General features: G+C 39.1%; 1 protein-coding gene across 1 annotated transcript in view; it reads left to right on the top strand.

The window, feature by feature from the left end:
• The window catches only part of MNAT1 (MNAT1 component of CDK activating kinase), a 2,168,423-nt gene extending 2,146,504 nt beyond the window's left edge, over positions 1-21,919 (top strand). The window contains exon 8 of the mRNA XM_044074483.1: positions 21,504-21,919. Within this exon, the coding sequence (XP_043930418.1) occupies positions 21,504-21,624 (121 nt within the window). The 3' untranslated portion in view covers positions 21,625-21,919. The remainder of the gene's footprint in view (positions 1-21,503) is intronic.
• Positions 21,920-22,246: the final 327 nt, after the last annotated feature.

Raw genomic sequence — 22,246 nt, 5'->3', positions numbered from 1 at the left:
AGAATTATAACTGAAATAAATTATATATATTTAACAGTGGAAGTGATATAGAACATACATGTCAGCATTAGAAATAAAGCACTGTAGTTAAGTAACAAGCATGCGCAGGACTAAATCTGTTTCTTCCTCAACTGCTTTTGACTTGAAGTGAGAGTAAGTCATTGGCCAGTGTAAGATGTCTTGACACCTGGATGAGTCCACTCATTTACTAAACAATGTTGTAATCTGTGTTTCAAAGGGGCATTTAGTCTAAAAACAGTTTACCAGAATTATACAACTACATAAGTTGTACGTATCGCTAGTATAAGTTATATTATGTTTTATAAAATAAAATGTATAGTACATAATACATATTTGCAAGTTGTAACCTTTACAGTTTTTCAAATGAGATGGCTGACAGTGATTCACTTAATGTATGTCTTTTGTCAGCTGAACTCCTTAAGGTCCATACTTAACACAAGTAAAGATTGCAACAACTGTTTCCTTCAAGTTGATTTTATCTCAGATTTGGAACCTAAATTTCATCATTCTTTTTCTGTAAGCCCTTCTTTACATAGCAGGTATTTCAGCTAAAACTAGAATAATAATGTTACATAGAGTTTGAAAAATACTTTAAAAGAAACCATAACTTTCCATGTATCCACCAGTTTAGCTTTTAGAAAATCGTACAAAATATAGTTTAAGAAAATTGTTTTCTCAAACTTAAAATTGAGATTTTAAAATGCCTCTCCAACATTGAACGTTTTTATTTTCAAAACTTTAGTGTTGCATTTTTTTGTCTGTTATTGAACATTAAAAACTATAGCTGAGAGTCAGAAAGAGGAGCACTTTCTTATTTTTAGAATAGAAAGTTTTCGAGCACCGGCCCCCATATAGTTTAGTGATAAGGAATCTTTGTATGTAGCATTAGTTTAGTTATTTAATAATGTATGGAACCTTGTAAATGTCTGAAAGTATGAAATCAGTTGATCTAAGTAGAGCAAGGCTAAATTAGACGTACAAAAAAAAATTGTACTGCTGTGCCGGAATCATTGCAGGTTAGAGACACAGTCTAATCTTGGCAGGTAGTCATATCATGCAGCACTGAATTATGCTTTAAATAGTAACATAGATGTTGGCAGGTAATGTAATGGGTATAGCCATACATACAACATGGTGTATACTTTTTAAAAATACTTTCCTTATTTTGTACAATAAGATGCACTTTTAGTTAGATATGCTTATGTCTATTGTTTTAGCGCGTCTTTTAAATATTGAAAAAGTATACTATACTGTCCAGAAGCATGTAGTCTCTGAGGAGAAGCTAGCATACCATTCCAAAAGTCTTGGCTATGCACTAGAAAGTAAGGACTGCATAGTCTGCCTAATATATATTGAATAAGCTGCAGGTCATGCTCTGTATTGCACTTACTTGATAAGAAATTGAGGCAGTAATAGTAACAATAAGCCTGTTTGCTCTGTGCTTATTTTACATTTTAACCTCCACAGTGCTTCCTAGAATCTTCAGAAAGATTTTCTTTTTTGCCATACATGCTTGAATTCATTCAGTGTTTGTAAAAAATCCAGCTGTTCTAAGGAAGCTCTTCCAATAACGATTCACTGTTTCTGTAAAATGAGACTTCCTCTTGTTTCCCGTGGGCTGCTTAGTTGTCTCCTCACACAATATTTACCTACCATCTTATGTTTCTTTTGTAAAAGATGGTACCTATTTGGTCTTAGATTCCCCTGGGGTTATGAAAACGTTCTATCCTGTCCTCCTCTGCCTCCTTCCCTCCAGACTAAATACATACTAAGCTTTTCCAGTCTCCCTCTCTTTTAATGTAGCATTAGTGCAGTCAACAGCTCATGTTTATAGCCCTGCTCTAAAGTAATTTGTATTCTGTGTTCTTGGAGACATCATCTCTACAAGCCAGCACATACTGTATTAGATAACATGTTATAAAAGTCCATGATAAAGGATGCTAACTCTTGTTTTCGATTGATATCTCAGGATGAATCACCTTAGGAAACATTGCAGTGGTGACAATTCCGTTGATGATGGAGGAGAATAGTCTGAAACATTAGGGAATGAGAGAAAAAGCATATGTTCTAATAACCTAAACTTAACTAAGTTGCTTGACTGGTATTTCTCACTGAAACAGAATAAATGAACTTCCCCCTGTGTGATGAATCAAAATCCCTAGTTTACAGTAAGAGGATGGTGCCCCAGTTTTCATGATAACGTTGTACAGCAGAGATGGAAACAGCAAATCAAAAAAATCATCTTTGTTTGCAGTTTGAAATCAGTATTTGAAAAAGTAACTGAGAAGTGGATCTTTATTTAAAAGTAAATACAGGGACAGGGGGGTTCTCTTGCCTTTCTGAAAAGTATTTTTTCATCAGTCCCATCTTGACCAATTAACCCATTCTTTACCCATCAATAGGAGAAGGCTCTGTATGAAGAGGCTGTAACAAAAGGAGACTCTGCCAGCCCAGCTATCTGGAATTTTGTAAATAATTATATGTCAGTTGTGAATGTCAACATGATTCATATACTTGTGTTACAAATGTATTAGAACTGTATGTTATGTGTATATATATATATATATATATATATATATATATATATATCAAACTGCTGGTACAGAGATGTGTGTTTAAAGGGTTTATACGGTATTGAGCCTCGAGGTGTGACAGTGTACCCTGCTGGATTAGGATAGAAATATATATTAAACTATTGTAACTGTTTGGATGTATGCTTTTTAACAGTGGGAACTGGAACACAGAAGGTCAACTTACAAAACTTTAGAAAAAAATAGTTGAAATTAAATTTTTAATTTTATAACTGCGCCATAAAACATGGTTTCAATGCAGAAAGGAGACAGAATATCTACTTTTCATCCTCCAAGTGTGTACATTCCCCACTGTTGCCAGTGGTGAGGATTGAGGCTCCTTGATTACTGGGCCAGTGCAGGGCGTCACAGAGGCCATCATGGCTGGATAAAGTTTTTGCATTTATGGCCACTGTGGGGACATTGAGGGATAAAGTCCTGACTTTGGGACAGGCGACCCAGTTTCAATTAGCAGCTTCGGCGACTGTGAGAGCAGCAGAGATGGGTGGGCATGCCCATCCTAGATGAGAGGACTCTTATCAATGATACTCCATGAGGCGTGGTCCGAAGAAGAGAGTTGCCCTCAGATTTAATTGAGTGTAGGAGGAGGGGAAAGGAAAGTCGGTAGAGCATAATAAAAGAAACCCCCCCCCAATGGAAGCGCAGACGGCCAAGGCCCCAAGATGCACTTAGGATCCATTACCAGCCATAGCAATAAAAAAATAAAAAACAAGTAAATCTACCAGTGAACATTTACTCCATAGTAATGTGAGTCTTTCTACATGGTGTTTTAATTACACAATGTTCGTGTTATTTTTAAGAGACAGTAGTTGCTATTTTTATTAATTTTATTATAGTAATTTTGAAATTGGATTTCCCATGAAAGTGTTGAAGATGTTTCTGAAACGGGAAATGGATTGGGAGGCTTCATACTGGTTAAGTTTGATCGAAGTAATGTTTACTTATTTACTGCTACATTTTCTTGTTACATGGCTGCAACCAAATGGGCAACATACTATTTTATTAGCATATTATATTTCCCCCTTAGAAGTGGTGATTTTACACTTTTGATATTGAAGTGAAGCCTGTGAACTTGATGTACTGTTAACAGCCATTTTAATGAGATGTTTGAAATTTATGTAGTGCATGACAGTTTAGGTATATATTGGAGGAATATGCCAATTTTACAATGTTGTTCTAAGGGCTGTTGAGGCAGATATTTTATGTATGTTAGAATTACTAAAAATTTCAGTTCAGATGAGTCAGTAAGGATTCGGTATCACTCATTTTAACTTTTATGATGGCAAGGTAGAAAGTTACACAAAGTTTACTTTGCTTTTGATTTATGAAAATAGTACAAGAAATAGTGTCTACAAGCTGTGTATGAAGGTATTTTTTGATGGATGGTATGACTTTGACTGACTTGATTCTTTGTTTCAGTAGAAAATTATACATAGCAATACTTGATTTTTTTATATCATTCATTGTGGTATGTTTCTTTTAAAGGTGCATTTGTAATATTTTATTCCTGGTCTAGTGATAATCAAAATGAAAAAATGTAAGGGATTGTTTATTTCTTTGGCTTTTTTACTGTTGCTAACTATACTTAACAGAAGCACTTCCATTTTAATTTTGTGATTTGGACTACACTTGCAAATTGTAACAATTATTTTAGTTTGTTTTCTTAATGTGGAATCTATGTATAGTCATTGTAAGTCCATGTGCGTGTGTTGCATTTTAGGACCACTATTAAAACATTATGTTTCTAGTCTTTTAATCTATCAAAAAGAGTGGTAAAAACAGTGTTTTTGTATTATTACGAGAGTGTACCACTTGTATTCATCATTTTTTCACTTGTTCTTTTCATAACTGGACATTTGTAAGACTGGAATGCTTGTAAATATTTTAGCATTTATTAAAGAGATGAATAAAATGGTGTTGAATAAAAACAAGCAGATGGTGCAGGGATCCAGAGATCAGATTGGCAAGTTAAACAGTGGAAAATGGAAACTGAATTCATTCAGATTTGCAGTGACTTGTCATCGATGAAAGGCTCTCCAGGTGGTCCATTATGTGTAGGGAATGGAAAAGAAGACAGCACAAGTTATCTCTGGTGTTTGATACATTTCTGGGAGTGTGCACTTCGATTCCTGATTAGTAATCCAAACCATGATGCACTATAATTAAACTGTTTATCAGTGTGATTCCCCTTTTAACTTGATACACTTACAGGGATTTGTGGCAACCTTTATGCTTCCTCAAATGATTACTCATAAATCATGATGGACTGTTACAAGTCTGTTTATCATTTCATACCCCTACTAATATGGTGTATTTGCATTTTTTTCCCTTCCTGCATGCTTTGTCAAATAAAAGGAAGAGTTGGCACGGTTTACCTTCAAAGGTTTGATGGCCACATCTTCAACGAACTGCGAAATTCGAAAACCACAAAAACCGAAGAGCTGAATTACAAAACCTCGCCCCCTTTTTGACCCATGATAGCACTCGTTTCAGCGGTGGAGCGATCGGGAATGTCAAAGTTCAATATTCTTATGACTTTTAGGGACGTTGGAGTAACAGAATTCGGCTAAATTGTTCACATATATGGCCATTCGGAAATGTGCCTTCGCACAAATGAATGTATACCGTTGGCACAACTGAACAAACTACTCCAAGTGCAGCTGACTCAATCAGGGTTGGGAAAGCACTGGAGTCTGATGGTCTTACCCCAAATTTGTTAATTCTTAGACCTGATCTATCCCTGTACCCCCCCCCAAAACACACACACACACACACACACACACACACACACACACACACACACACACACACACACAATTACTATATCTGTATCAAGAGAATGAAAGCAAGGGAAAACTCCACTCTGACTAGGCTGGGCAACACAGTATTCTGTCCTAAGGGGTGAAAGGGGAAATATCTCAAAGTCTCCCAACCATTCCCATCTATATTTGCTTAATCTGGATGTAAGCAAAGATCCTGACCAATATATTGGAGAATTTACCTCCAGGTCTGAGTTTCTAGAGGCAAAGGCAGGCAGCTGTGGCCTCACTAGCTTATGGGGAAGAGCAAGATGCAGCTGACCATTTCTAGCCAAATGTCAGACGCAGCTGTATTTTTGTCCTTCCAAAATGCACTTGATTCCTGTAGTGGGAATTTATCTGGAATTTTGAACAAATTTAGGATTAGAGGTGACATTATTGATAAATGCAAGCTATATTGGAAATGTATCTGGAATGTTTGAACAAATCCGTGAATGGGGTGACTTTATTGATAAATGCTGTTCTGCCATGACTCACTTGCACAAGTAAGTACTGATGGGGGTTACCTCCAAACATTGTAAACTTTTCAGGAGCACAGTACAAGTCATTCCCTTGTCTTCTCTCCTTTTCATCCTGTCAGGATAACTTTGACAACTCAGAACTGGAATGAGTATCCCATTTGAAGGTCAAAACACAATACCAAAAAAGCTGTTTTTCCAATAACTGCATACATTGTGCATTATTTCCCCTTCAATCTAGTCTCTTAGCCAGAGGGATAGATCTGTATTTGACATTGTAATTTGTCCAGTCATCAAATTAAGTAGGAAAATTCAATGATTTATCACCTTGAATTAGCCATATGTCATGTGATATCCTACAGCGAAAACATCTTGAAGAAAAATGCAATAGTTATGATAGATACTAACAGTAATGTTGTAGCTTAATGGTGCAAGCTATGGCTACAGGATAGGTTTTCTCTCTCCTTCCGCTATAGTTGATTTCTTAGGAGAGTGCTAATATCAAACTGAATAACAACCGAAAACTTGGAAAACAGAAGGGAGGAACCAACAGTGATAGTATTACATTTAAAAAAATATATAATATAAGCACTTTCATTCTTAAAAAAAATCATTATGAGACTTCATCAGACACAATTCAAATGATTGTTGCACAGCTTTAAACTTTAACATGGGCACGCCACCATGGTTATATGATAATCCAATTTTTTTAATGTAATATAATTCACTCATTTCTCAAATGACATCTAAAATTAACAGTAAAATTAAGACGTGGAGGGCTGCATGCATCCAATAATATCTGCCAGTAAAACTCTCTACAATTTAATTTTAGTTACCTATCCCTGCCCCTAACATCATTCTGCACATCTCAATACTGGAAGAATGCAAAGTTCCTGTAATCACGGTTGCACAGGTTAAAAAAAATACTCTCCAAAGCCAAGAACACAGTATCCATAGGACCAGACAACATCTCAGGCTGCATTCTACATGAACTACAGAATGAACTGGCACCCCACCTAAGTACCATGTTCAGTCATAGCCCCACCTCAGGCTTTGTGCCCGCTGAATGGCGCACAGTGACGGTTATCCCACTCCACAAGGGGGTAGCCACCACGGACCCCTGGAACTACCACCCCATTAGCCTGACGAGCCTGGTCTGCAAGGCCATGGAACATATCAGCATGGAACTTATAAACAAAGACATTGGTAATCTCCAAACTCTGGACCCCACCCAGTTTGGGTTTGTAAAAGGCAGATCATGTCTCCTAAACCTGATAGACTTCTTTGAAGCAGTCACCAAAGCCGTAGAGGAGGGTAAGGTGGTTCACACAGCCTATCTAGATCTTGCCAAGGCTTTCGACACCATCCCCCACTCTGGAATTATAGATAAACTCACTAAACTAGGTATAAATCCCTATGTCACAAGATGGGTTGCCAACTAGCTCACTGACAGAACCCACACTGTGAAAGTAGCAGACTCCAAATCCGACTTCAGACCAGTGACAAGTGGAGTACCACAGGGTTCAGTCCTGGGTCCTCTCCTGTTTGGTATCTACTTCTCTGAAGTACAGGCTAACACACAAAAGGTGCCTGGTGTCAAAGCCATGGCCTCAAGCTCAATGCCAAAAAGTGCATTGTCATCCCCTTTGGTAAAACCTCTGTACCCATGAACTACAACATAGGAAGCAGTATACTTAATACCGAAAGTGTGATAAGAGACCTTGGGACACAGGTGGACAGTAGTCTCTCCTTTGATAATCACATTGCCACAGTAGTCAGGAAATCCTTCTACGTGGCACACCTCATCACAAAAGTTTTCTAATCCAGAAAAAAAGAGGTCATTGTTCCCCTCTACTCATCACTCATTAGACCCATTATAGAGTACAATGCCCCTTTTGGTATGTACCTCACAAGACATCTACAACAACTGGCCTCAAACAGATGCCCTACGCAGACCGTCTAAAAAAACTCCAGCTTTACTCTGTCGCATATTGCCTACTCAGAGGTGATCTCTGCCTAACATACAAAGCTATGTCTAACCCAAAGTTGTTGGACATGCTCCACGTAAAGAAATCCCAATCCCTCCGAGCTACACGCTCTAGGGACCTAAACCTTGTCACCACAATAAACAGAACATGCCGGAGGGATAGATTCCAGTCCCAGAGACTTCCCATACTCTAGCTTAGTTTTGTTTCTTATAACTAGCCAGTTTTCTAGTTTCAGCACTCAAATCTGTTTCTTTGAACTCAGCACTTGTTCAGAACTCATTGTAAGCACTACATAAGCTGCAAATTACTACAGCGCTCAACTTTCCTCACTTGTCCAGTGGAAAGCAGTTTTTAGTACTTAATAAATAAGCACTTATCCAGGCATGTCTAAGGGTCAGCTCCCAGTGATTTCTCCTGTCTACCTGATGAATCTGGGCATCTTGGGACAATGCAGCAATTGCCTCATGTACACAGACAACCCTCTCCTCCTACCACCCAACACTACAACCTGTGAGAGATGCACTTATATAGCCAAACTGGAAGCAAAGCTCTCTTCACCCAAGACTGGACTAGACAGTCAAGAGGAGAAGGTAAACATTTGCACCACACCACACTCATCACATAGTCCCTCAAAACCTACACCACCAAAATACACACATAGAAACACAAAACACACACCTATATTCATGGAGGCTCTCAATAAAAACCTGCCCAAGCATCAGGGACATCCAAAGCATAAACGCAAGCAAACTCCACCCCCCCCAACACAACCCAAATGACACATAGCCCACAAACTCAGTGTGCCACTCAACCACAGCCCATAAGGCATAACAACGTACCCAACAGTCTAGTCATAGGTGACTCTGTAGTCAGGCACACTGATGTTCCACTCACTAGACTAAACAAGGAGAAAGTTACTGTCAGCTGCCTGTCAGGTGCCAGGATCCGCCACATAACGCAGGCACTCAGGTCACTCCACAATAAGTGCAAATATGACACTGTCATTGTCCATGTTGGTGTGAATGACCTGAGACGTACCTCCCTGGACTACATGAAAAGAAACATGGAGGAGCTCTCCGATCTTGTATCCCAGACAGGTATGACCCTAACCCTGAGTAGCATCCTGCCATCACTCAGAATGATACCACAGTACAAGGGCAAAATTATTTACTTCAACAATTGGCTAAGCTTCTTTTGTCATTCTAAGGGGATCCAGTATTTGTCTGCCTGGGACGACATGATCGACAGTCCACGATGCTTTGCCAGAGATGGCCTGCACCTGTCACCCTTAGGATTCCGGATACTGGCTAAGGCTCATGCCACCCCTATAGTGCCTTTTTTAGGCAAGGTTCAAATGACAAATTCACCACCGTAACAGGTACAAGCAAGCAAAATCTGAGGGTAATGCTACTCAATGCTACAAGTCTAAACCTCAAAATGCACTCACTCGAGGCACTCCTTAAAATGGAGAACACTGACATCTGTGCAGTGACAGAGACCTGGTTCAAAGCTCCAGAGAGCACCCCTGCATTACCAGGCTTCAATTCATACCACACCTTTGGCCACCTAACCCAGAAAGAAGCACTAAAGGCGGAGGCGTGTCCATATTCATTAAGGATATCCACACCTCCAGGCTAGTTGCACAGCATAATGCATCCGAGATTATCCAAGTGCAACTAACTCTGGGCAAGACCACAATCCAAATTGTAGCTTGCTACAGACCCCCCACCATGCCCCAGGATTCACACTCCTCATTTCTTGATACACTGGAAAGTATTAGGGTACAGCCCAACACCCTAATAATGGGCGATTTCAACTACCCCACCATTAACTGGGAAAACTACTCATGTACCAACTCTTTTGCTCAACGATTTCTAGAATTCATAAATTCCAACGCCTTGGATCAACTTAATCACACCCCCACTAGGGGCAGCAATATCCTAGACCTGGTCATTACCAACATGGGAAACCGGTGTTCCACACCAGAGGTCAATTCCTCTGTGGTCAGATCCGACCACAAGCTAATCAGCCTAGACATCCACATCCCACCTCCACCCCCAATTAGGGAAACCATCATAAAAAACTTCTCCAAAGCCAACTTTACACTTCTTAAGACAGAAGTGGCAAACTTCATGACACCCATGCAGACGGACAATAGAGGTATGACTGCCGAATCCTACACAAATGCACTTTATAAGCACTTACACGAGTGCATGGATCATGCTATCCCTAATAGAACCAAGATGTTATCCTCCAAAAAAAGGAAGCCATTCTGGTGGTCCTCTGCCATAAACAAACTCTACAACAGAAGAAAGAAACTGTTGCAAAAAAGAGTAAAATCCCATGACTGGAGGAACTCCCTGGTCAACCTCAGTAAGAAGCTGAGATCCCTCATAAAATCCTCCAAAGCTAGTTACGAAAACAAAATTGCCACTGACTCTAAAGACAACCACAAAGCATTCTATAGCTATGTCAGGAATCTAAATGGGAACACTCAGATCTGCTCTGAGTTACAGCACAATGGCACTAAATATACAGAATCAACTGATATTGCCAACATCCTAGCAGCTAGGTTCAGTGCTAACTTTACCCCCCTCTCACCCCTTAGAGGGCCCATCTCTATACCGGAAGAATGCAAAGTTCCTATAATCACGGCTGCACAGGTAAAAAACACACTCTCCAAAGCCAAGAACACAGCATCCATGGGACCTGACATTATCCCAGGCTGCGTTCTACATGAACTACAGAATGAACTGGCACCCTACCTAAGTACCATGTTCAATCATAGCCTCACCTCAGGCTTTGTACCCACTGAATGGCGCACCGCAACAGTTATCCCACTCCACAAAGGGGGAGCCATGATGGACCCCGGGAACTACCGCCACATTAGCCTGATGAGCCTGGTCTGCAAGGCCATGGAACATATCATCGTGGAACTCATAAACAAAGACATTGGTAATCTCCAAACTCTGGATCCTACCCAGTTTGGATTTGTAAAAGGCAGATCATGTCTCCTAAACCTGATTGACTTCTTTGAAGCAGTCACCAAAGCCATAGATGAGGGTAAAATGGTTCACACAGCTAATCTAGATCTCGCCAAGGCTTTCAACACCATCCCCCACTCTGGAATTATAGATAAGCTCACTACACTAGGTATAAATCCCTGTGTCACAAGATGGGTTGCCAACTGGCTCATGGACAGAACCCACACTGTGAAAGTAGCGGATTCCAAATCCGACATCAGACCAGTGACAAGTGGAGTACCACAGGGTTCAGTCCTGGGTCCTCTCCTGTTTGGTATCTACTTCTCTGAGGTGCAGGCCAACACGGAAGGTCTTTGGCTAACAAAGTTTGCAGATGACTGCAAACTAGGAGCCATAATCGAAACTCCTAACGATGTGGACAAACTACAAAAGGGTCTCACTGAGATAGATACCTGGTGTCAAAGCCATGGCCTGAAGCTCAATGCCAAAAAGTGTATTGTCATCTCCTTTGGTAAAAACTCTGTACCCATGAACTTCCACATAGCTGGTAGTCTACTAATGTTGAAAATGTGATAAGTGACCTTGGGACACAGGTGGACAGTAGTCTCTCCTTTGATAATCACAATGCCACAGTGGTCAGGAAATCCTTCTACGTGGCTCATCTCATCACAAAAGGATTCTCATCCAGAAAAAAAGAGGTCATTGTTCCCCTCTACTCATCACTCATTAGACCCATTATAGAGTACAATGCCCCTTTTGGTATGTACCTCACAAGACATCTACATCAACTGGAAAGACCACAGAAATACCTCACAAAGAGGATTACTGGCCTCAAACAGATGCCCTATGCAGACCGTCTCAAAAAACTACAGCTTTACTCCATCACATATCGCCTACTCAAGGGCGATCTCTGCCTAACATACAAAGCTATGTCAAACCCAGAGCTGTTGGACATGCTCCACTTAAAGAAATCCCAATCCCTCCGAGCTACACGCTCTAGGGACCTAAACCTTGTCACCACAATAAACAGAACATGCTGGAGGGATAGATTCCTGTCCCAGAGACTTCCCATACTCTGGAACAGACTACCTATCTATGTCAAACAGAGCTCCTCATTAGCACTCTTCAAGAAAAAATCTTGATGATTGGATGGGAAATGGGAAATTCACCCCGGGGATCACTTCTGTGGCTCTGCTCGACAGGGGCACAGGAAAATAATTCTCTTGGGTGGCGAAAGCCAGGGTAGGGTACATATTTTGGCTAGGCTTGTATGGGCCCTAGGGCCGATAGCCTAGTACCTACCTATGAACCTATGAAATAAACTACCTATCTATATCAAACAAAGTTTCTCATTAGTACTCTTCAAGAAAAATATTGATGATTGGATGGGAAATAGGAAATTCACCCCGGGGATCACTTCTGTGGTTCTGCTCGACAGTGGCACAGGAAACTAATTTTCTTGGGTGGCAAAAGCCAGGGTACCTTTTTGTCTGGGCTTGTATAGGCCCTAGGGCCGATAGCCTAGTACCTACCTATGAATCTATGAACATGGTCTATGAAATTAAATTTTAATTTTTTTAAATTATTGCTAGATAATGTATGCATATATTATGCACTAACCTCACCTTTAACTCATATATCATAAATGCGTTCATATATCTTGCTTTTCAAACACCTTTTGGTTTTAACATTTTAAAAAGCTTTGCAGAAGGTACACACAACCACATATACAGCAAAGTTTGAATAACATTTATAATAACTAGGTGGACCACATCCATCCACAACCCCTTTTCCCATTTTTGCACATAGGGTATGTATCACTTCAACAGTGACAATCATCTAGAGCCAAGGTTTACCCCACCAGGTGGCTAGCCCTGCCACAGTAATTCTTCCACATCACACACTCACACCTATGGCCAATTTAGAGTGTCCAATCCACCTACTGCATGTCTTGAATGTGGGAGGAAACAGGAGCACCCGGAGGAAACCCATGTGAACACAAGGAGGACATGCAGACTATGTACAGAAGGCACCCCAGCCAAGGATTGAACTGGGGAACCTCTTGCTATGAGGTGGCAACAGCGCTATCTGCTGCACCACTGTGCCACCCTTTTTACCAGTAGTTATGCTGAAGAATGATGGCAAATCTGCAATAAGTTTAAATATAACAGAATTGTAAGATTTATATGTACCACTTTTCTTTTTACGTAATCTACTGTCTCTCTAATTTTTATATATTTTTTAAATAATTTCTTCTTTTATTAATAAAGTATGGTGTATCACTTACCTTATTCAAAATGTCCAGCTTTGCTATTAATATATCCCAAAGTTATGCATTCCAAGGAATAAGTACTTGATATGGCCAAATAATACATATTTGTAGCATTTCATTGTATGACCCCCCCTCCCGACACTACCCAGTTTTTTACACTTCTCACTTTTTCTGGATAGCTCCTCATTTTAGACCTATTATTCAGTGCCATCATCCCTAAATTAAATACTTGACTGTCTGTTGTCAAAGAGTAATCTAATGGACTGACTCCAGACAGTATTACATTTCAAATAAAAGGGATGTGTGCTATCAAAATGCAAATAAGAATTGTTTGCCGAGTTGTTGGAGTAAATGCCAATTTTGATCCATCTGTCTTTTTTTATAAACAGGAACAGAATGTAAATGATTACACCAGATAAAATCACTTAAGTTAGCAGGTCTAGGAGATGTTCTTTCTGATGCCCTTCCTGCGGGAGAAGTAAAGATGCCTTGTTGAAGTTTCCAAGAAATGTATTCAGTCAAGTAGGTAGATGGATGAGTGTTCTTGCTCAGTACATCTGAGATGACTATAGCTGACTCAAATGTCTATAAAGAACTAATGCAGATTCCAAGGTCAAAAGATAATGAAGCACTATTGAAGTTTTTAAGAATGATGCAGTATATTGTAAAGGTTTGTAGCTATTAGTGTCTGACATAACTATACCTTTTAGTTGAGTTGTTAGAGCAAGGTGTAGCTTAGGAATAAAACTTTCAACAGGGAAAGAGTATTGGAAATGCTCAGGAAGCTAATTATAAATGCTCCCCTTTTGCAGAACTTTGATGTTAACCATTCTGTTGCAAGTATTGCAATTCAGATTTGTTTAGATACTGTCATTCTACAAGAGAAGAAGACCAGTTGTCTGTGAGTCATGAGCATTTACAGAGGCACTAAAGAAAGGTGCTCAAATTGAAAAAGGACTCCCAGCATCAGTGTATGGAAGTGCGAAATTATATGAATATAGCTAGGGTAAAGAAGCTCAGGTGGAAACAGATCGCAAATCTTTGTAATTCATGTTCAGAAAGTCTTTGTACAGAGCACCTCCAAATTATAGAGAATGTCTTAATCTATAGAAGTATGATTAGAAAGTGAAAAACAGGCAAAACAAAGAAATATATATACTAGATACATTAAGCACAACATATTTACAGATGTATAAAGAGTAGTTAAAAGAAAAGCTAGAGATTTGTTGGATAATTCCACAGTTACATATGGCAGAAGAATAAATAAAAAAGAATTCCAGAGATGTGCTAACACTGACTTAGAAATGAAATTAGCAGAAAATGTTACAGTTAAAGCTGGCCTGAGCAAAAATCATCACTGAGGAAAGAAATTCAGTTTTATTTACCATTCAAGGAAGAAATAGCTGACAAAAGAGAAGAATTGCCCTGTGGTAAAGAGGGATGAATCCCTGACTACAACCTAGTCAATCCATTGCTCCATTAGTAAAGCAGGAGGTGAAAGAACCAGGTCAAGAGGTCATAGGCAGCTCCTAAATGCTTTATCCCATACATGGGTCCCCTGTAATTATCTGTGGTATGATCCCGGTTATTCCCATTAGGGGTAATATATAATTATTGACCATGGGATGGATAAACCCAATCTGTAACCAAGTGGGATAGGTTATTTCAATAACAATAAAGGAATTTGAATAGGCTTAAAATGACCCACAACGGCCGCTAGCCTAGTACTGGGTTGGGAGGGTGGCCTAATGGTTAAAGTGTTTGCCTTACAAACAAAATGTGCAGGGTTTGAGTCTCACAAGGGATAATTGGCTAGGCTTAAAACAAATGGCTCACAAGGGCAGTTAGCCTAGTACTAATTTATGAACCTATGAACTTACCTGTGAACCTATGAGAGAAAATAGCCGACATTGGCTCACTGCATTGATGATATCTACCAGTGGGTGGTGGGAAATGTCCAGCAGACAGAGCATAGTAGTGCACAGCTTCAGGAGACCAGCATGCATGGTTGCACAGCATGGCAGTCACTGAATAGCAGCCTGAGTTTGCAAGCTGCCTTTAGAGATGGGAGTTAGGGTAGTCCACAGGATCTGCAGACTAACCTGTTCCACATTACCTGACTGTTGAATCCCAGGAAACAAGTAGGCTAATATGGCTGTCTTTCCAGTCAACTAGTAGGCCAGAAGGTTGTCACATCATTAGGGGATGCCTAGCTCTCATCCATCAAAATGACAAACCAATGGACAAATATTGTGGCCTAAGAGTCCTAGTATAAACAAAATAAAGGTATCAAAATAATATCTCCCTAGTAAGTGAAAAAAGTAAATGCTTGAAAAGATATGTCAATCACATCTGAAAATAGTAAACTGCAAGACACAGCAAGATATGTAATGTATTGGTCGGAAAATTCAACTCTGATAGAACAAGTAGTATGGGGAGCTGTGTCATTTACAATGAGTACGATAACAACTGTCCAGAAGAGGATATAACTGATGTGCTCCATGGTCATCCTGATACTAAAGTGCATCTTAATTCATAGAATTGACTTGGCACTGATTTGTTCCATTTCAGAGAGGTTGCATATGTCATATATATATGAATTATATTCCAGCAGGTTGGGTGTTCAAGGGAATAAGTTTGAAAAGCAATTTACCTCCTTCAGCTATATTATTGAGGTCTGAAAAATCAACATAAAGTAAAGAAAACGCTGGAAGTAAATCACCTTGGACAGAAATTCTACTTTGAAAGAAACTGCAGAAAATAACCATATTTACAGATTGAAGCTATATAAATACAAAGGCAGTGGGAAAGGCAGCAGCTATAGCTGAAGTAGTTGGTAAAGCAGCCAAACCAAGATAATCTGTTGTTCACTGGGAAGACTGAAAGCTGTAGAGGAGAAATCACAGACATTTGTGTAAGATGAATATATCAACATTCTGGAGGATGAGCAACCAGAATTCTTGCAACATGTCCTGTTGAAAGAAAATACATACTGTTGGAGGTGTAATTCTTAAGAGTTGCAGAGGTAGACTCCTGGAAATATCAATCCATGTAAATTAGTTGTACAGGAGTAACTCTCCAAAAAGGAATCCCACAGTTCAATGTATAAATAACTGTACTATATACAGAAAACCATTGAAGAAAGCATACAGATACATGGATTTTTTTTTAGGTAGTTGAGCATTAAACTGAAGACAAACACTGCATTTATTAAAAGGTATTTCAATATATACAAAAGTACTATTTTGATGAAAAAATATCCATGGCATGAGTGTTACAGAGTTAAAGTTAATTTTAAATGAGTGTAATGTAATTCATAGGTTCATAGGTGTTTTCTAGGCTAACAGCCACAAGGGCCTTTTTAAGCCTAGCCATGCATTCCAAATCTCTAATAAGTTCTGGTACCACTAATAAGTGTAATTAGGGGCTTGGTTGATGAACCATTTACAGGCTGTCTGTGTCCATAAGACAAGTTTTCTATGAAGAGGGTGAAGGGGCCACCTGTCCAAAACTTGCAACAGGATTTCAATAACCCCTGCAGGTAAGGGAAATAACTCAGTCTATGGAGTTTAAAGGTGGAGCTTAGCAGAAAGGAGGGCTGTGGGAGGCAAAAGAAAACAGGGTTTACTTGTAGATAAACAAACAAATCTCCCATTAGGAAAAAAAAAGGCAGACTGAGGTCATTTTCACCCACAAAGGTGAACTGTAGCAACAAAGATCTGGGGTGATTAAGCACAGTGAGGCATTACAGAATAGAATGTTGGTCTATCACCCTTAAGCTTTACTTGCCAAGCAGTCCTAATGCACACCAACCTTACTGCTACTGTTTACAGAGAATCGGCCTTCTTTTACTATATGTGTGTGTGTGTGTGTGTGTATATGTATATATATATATATATATATATATATATATCTAACAACACACATAAACATATACACGCATACATACATGTGTATAATATGTATATAAGTCGCACAGTTATCATTACAAGAGAACTGTAGCAGTAGGGCCAACCACGGTAAAATCATACAAATAAAGCAATAGGCTTTACAACTGATTAGCAAACTAAATTTTCCAGGCTGGAAAGTACTTCCTCTACCCCATAATGCACTGCACCACTCTCCCTCTCCAGATCAGAGGTTAGCCATGCTAAATATATAAGATAAACAAGACTTTCTTAGACTAGGCAGAGGACATTTAGTGGGCTTGGTACCAAGGATGGGCCTATTCTTGCGGATCTATCATTATAGTTAAGTTCATAAAATTGCTGTTCTAGAAGACAGTAGGATTATGTATTTACTCTTGTTTACCAGGGTACAGCACTGACTGGTTCAAAGGTAGTTTATAGGTGACTGTAAGGCTAACTACTCTGAAAGATCATTTTAAGCCTAGGAAACAATCAGAAGTTAAAATCAAACCCTGTACATTATGTCTATGAGGCAAAGCCCTTAACCATTATACCAAACCCACAAATATTTGAAATTTGCTGTATTAGAACCCAGGATTATCCGCATTATAGCCCTACATTTGCACCTGCTGCCACAGGAATAATAAATATGTTTCTGTCATAGCAGCAACACTGAGTTAGCTACTTTTATAATGTGCCATTTAACCAAACAAGGTCACTGGAGAGACATGCTCCTTTTCAGGATGACACGGGAACACAGTCTGGTTAAGTGACTGGCTCAAAGTCACACCTTCACTTGGCAGTGATGTCTCAACTATTACTGTGGCAAGCAGACCTTGTTGAGGAAAACAGTGTTGCAGTATATAGCTTTTTGAGCTCTGTTTGTTCAGTCTGCTGGCTCCTACTTCCATAATGTTTACAATTTAGAGGTCAGCCCAGGCAAAAATTCATCAGAGAGTCTCTTCAGTAGGCACAGTTTTGCTTTATCAGTTGATATAGCTTGGTCAGAAATATCCCCCTCTTTACCCTTGTGGATTACTGGTCCTTCACTAGCCTCAGCTGCTGGATTTCCCTTTAAGTCAGTGAAATATAGACTTGCATGGTACTTTAATAATGTAAGCATCAAATTGTTATGGTTATTTCCCGATTTGCAGGAAGATACTTACTGCTAGCTTGGGGAATATGCATGCTTATATATTCAGCACATTATGTCATAGTGTATGTTACTATAAGTCTATGGGCATCCTTATGTGTGACCACTGATTATTATTAAAGACTGTGAACCCAAGCAAAGATCCATAATGAAGACCCTCTTATAAATAAACTGATACAAAAGAATGTATCTGCTATTTCTGGGTCTGTGTTTTTTTACTAGCCTTGTCACTGTGAAAACATTTATTATGCTGCCACTTTTGTTGTTGTTGCTCCTTGAGGGTCCAAAAAAGGAGAGACTCTAGGTGTAAGCAGGTGTTTCTTTTACAGCTGGGTTTCTGTAATGGGCACACTTGAGATTATGTTGCTTCTTACCTAGGAGGGATATCTGGCTGCTGAAAAGATCCGACTGATGGTCACCTAACAGCCAATTCTCAACTACCTTTATATTTATATTTCTGCAGCAATTGCACTAATATTTGAAGTTCACATCCTACAATGAGTACATACCTCTCAACCTCATAGCACAAGAAAACTGAACTAGGCCTTAAATAATGGGGGGGGGGGGCAAAAGCTCAAAAATAGGAACATATTTTAGATATTGCTTGTAAAAATGTAGTAACAGGATTTGCATTAGCATTCATTTTCTGAAAGATATTAAGTTTGAAACTCAAATGTTTGTCATTATTTAGTGACATCATTCCAAGGTGACTTGCTAGAAAGCCACACATTTTATGAGTGATAGACCAAAAGTAGTCAGAAATCTGGACAATCAAGAGGTGGTGATGAATATGTAACATAACTGTAGCTAACAAATGGAATTGTTGAGCTATGCAGGTAACCTTTAACAGAAATAATGAATACAGAAATGATAACTGGTTTCAGGCACAGCTGGGCGAGAGTAAAGAACAAAGTAGCTGATGGATCAAGTAATGGGAGCCATAACACCAGCAAAACCTCCAGCTAGGTGACAGGTAGTGCGTTAGCTGAAAGTGCCTAACTATCGTTCATTTGATCGTTTGCTGACAGTTTGTTTAACTGTTGAGTATTTCATATACATATTTCACTTGTAGAAATACTCCCTTAACCAGTAAGAAAAAATACTGTAGATTATTTTAAACAATGTTATGCTTCTTTGGAAAAGAGGCCCTATACCCAAGTGATGCATTAGTTGTTTGGAAACAAATGATCTTTGCCAGCTGTCATCTGGGACATGCCACCATTTTTATAAGACTGCTACTCCAGGTTATTTGTTACATCAGACTGCATATTATTAACTGTAGAAATACTCTGGCCAACTGTTCCAGCTTATTAGCATCTTAGGACATTGGAATGGCTAGAGCTGCCCAACATTTTCAAACTAAACCAACTTACTGAGGTTTTCAAAACGATCAACCACCCAGAAAGAATCCCCTCACTGAATAAAATATTCACCCCCTACTCCAACCTTATATCCCTGCGGTCATCAAATAGCCTACTTGTTCAGACCATTAAATCCAACAACTCGGGAGGCGAAGCACTCTATGCTAATTCCATTGGCAAATCCTGGAATGCCCTCCCAAACAACCTAAGGCATATGACCTCTCCTCACCAATTTAAAACACCTCAAAGATTTCCTAAAGTCCCAATGGCTATGCCCTGCTCTAATCCAGACTAATAGCAATCGCCTATACCCACCCAATCCTCTACCCATAATGAAGCTAAGCTTGATCACCTTTTCCTAGTCTGCAACTTTTCTAACCAACATGTTTAACCTGTTTGATTGCTTTATTCTTGTTTGTAATAACAACCAATTAATCTTCTTATGTTACTGTTAAACTTCCTCTGACTATATCTTTGTATGTTATAATAATTAGTGCCCTTCTTATGTCTCTGTTTTAATTCCTCTGATTTGGAGCTTTTCTCCCCGGGCCTCTACTGAAAATGGACATATATCCAGCTAGACTAGCCCGGTCAACAAATGTAAAATAAAATAAAATAAAAAAATTAGTTATGTTAGAAAAAAGTTGTCATTTAACTGCTGACTTGGCAGTACAATCAGGCTTAACAGTGTATTCACAACTCCTAGTGTCTTACTCAGAGGAAATCAGAACAGCTGCAGTATTTGACACTAAAAGCCTAAGACCACCAGCATACTACCACCTTGTTATATTTTATTATGTTATTGTTATATGCTGTTTATGTGTTTATTTACTCTATGTGTTTATTTACTCTATTTATTATTTGTCATATTTAATTGTTCTTTTTGTGCCTTAGGTATTTACTTTTATGTAAATTGTGGGTGTTTTTTGCAGAAATTAAGAGCAAAGCAATAATTTGCTTATCTCTTAACATTACTATTTAAAAGTAAACAGACTGAGAAACAAAGACTGCAATTCATTGTTTACAGAATATCAGTTATCTTGAATAACAGGCTTACTAAAATTGGTATTAATCACTGACTAATTCAGCATGCTTGAAACAGTATTTTATTCACTTATTTATCCTTTGTTGACAGAGTTAGTCCCACAAGGCTAGTTGCTTCTTTTCAGGGGAGATCCAGGTTGGTATTTACTACTAGAGTAATTTGGCCAGGGCATCAGGGAACTTTTCCTACTCTTTTTGATGGGTGCCAGTGGATTTTTACATCCACCTGAGCTACTGCCAGCTCAAGCAGCTAGGACCTCTACTTACCATCTCATATGAACCTCACACTACTGTAGATTTTGAATTTTCCTACTTTGCTTTCTCAGTGACCAGCTGACTACTACTTGATTTCCTCATCTTGCTGTCCTGCCATCCCAGTTAACCATTGTGGCAGACAGGTGAACACAATGAGGTTGAAAATTGTAAAGGGGAGGTTCACACTCCCCTCAATATTGAGCTCTGTCTCCAGTCCCCTGATCTCTAAATATATTAGATGGTTGAACACACTCAGGGAAAAGGAAGTAAATGTATTGTCCTATTGTCTGGGTTCTTTAGAGGACTACATTTAGAAATCAGGATTCAGAAGGTGTAGTGCTTCTCCAGTTGGGGGTGCAGCATAGAGAGCAAAAACTCACTTGAAACTTTATGGACTTTTATATGAGGAGATAGGAAAATAAGCTGCAGGATACTGGTATCAGAATGCTGGGTATGGGAACCAGGGCAGTGGTGCTTCAAAGTATACCATTTTAAATTAAACTTCCTTAACTGTATTTGTCTTTTTTCCTTCTTTTATACAAAAATTAGATTATAGACCTATAGATTATAGGCATTGTTCTTTTAAATAGTTCTACATATACATTGTGCTTAATGCTTTGTTCACTAAAACTGCCTTTTCTTGTTTTAGGTATTTAAACCATGTAAGAGCTGCCTCTCCACAAGATCTAGCTGGTGGCTATACTTCCTCACTTGCATGTCATCGGGCCCTTCAGGATGCCTTTAGTGGACTTTTTTGGAAAACAAGCTAGCCCACATTATGAATTTCCTGCTTGCAAAACAAGAATCGATTTTGGTAGTTGTGAGAAGCATGCAACACATCTATGCTAATCACATTTGTTTTGGAGTTATACAACTGAAACATCTTAAAATAAATGGCATACCAGTTATCATGGAAGGTTTCTCCCAAGTGGCGTGGTCTTTTATTTGTTAATTAAATAAAACTCTAGATTGTGCTCCTTGAGAAAATGTTTGTTTACTTGCAACTTAAAGTGAATATTTTGGTAGAAATATTTCCTTTTCAATAAAGGCAACTTCTGAGGTTTATTTTATTTGAGTCTGATGTGTTCTTCAACCTGTTATAGGCATAGACGGCCTTAGGCAGAGACCAACTAGGCGGCCGCCTAGGGTGCCGCTCTAGCAGGGGCGCTTTTCCAGTGTTTATTTGGTGTAGGTAAACTAGGATGGGGGCACCAGGTAGTGTGGTGGGGGAGCCATGGAGCCCTTTTGCCTAGGGCACCAGTTGACCTAAGGCCGCTCCTGGTTATAGGTTACTAAAGAGCAGTAAACTATGGAACACTGATTCTATGAGTGTTAGTTTACTGTACTACTTGGGGAAAACAAGTTGTGATGTATTTTTTAAGTATAACCTTT

This window comes from Protopterus annectens, chromosome 6.part0 (assembly GCF_019279795.1).
Source record: "Protopterus annectens isolate FY-2018-M chromosome 6.part0, PAN1.0, whole genome shotgun sequence".
NCBI classification, from domain to species: Eukaryota; Metazoa; Chordata; order Ceratodontiformes; family Protopteridae; genus Protopterus; species Protopterus annectens.
Note: the sequence above shows the minus strand (reverse complement) of the source record. Positions and strands in the feature narration are given on the sequence as shown.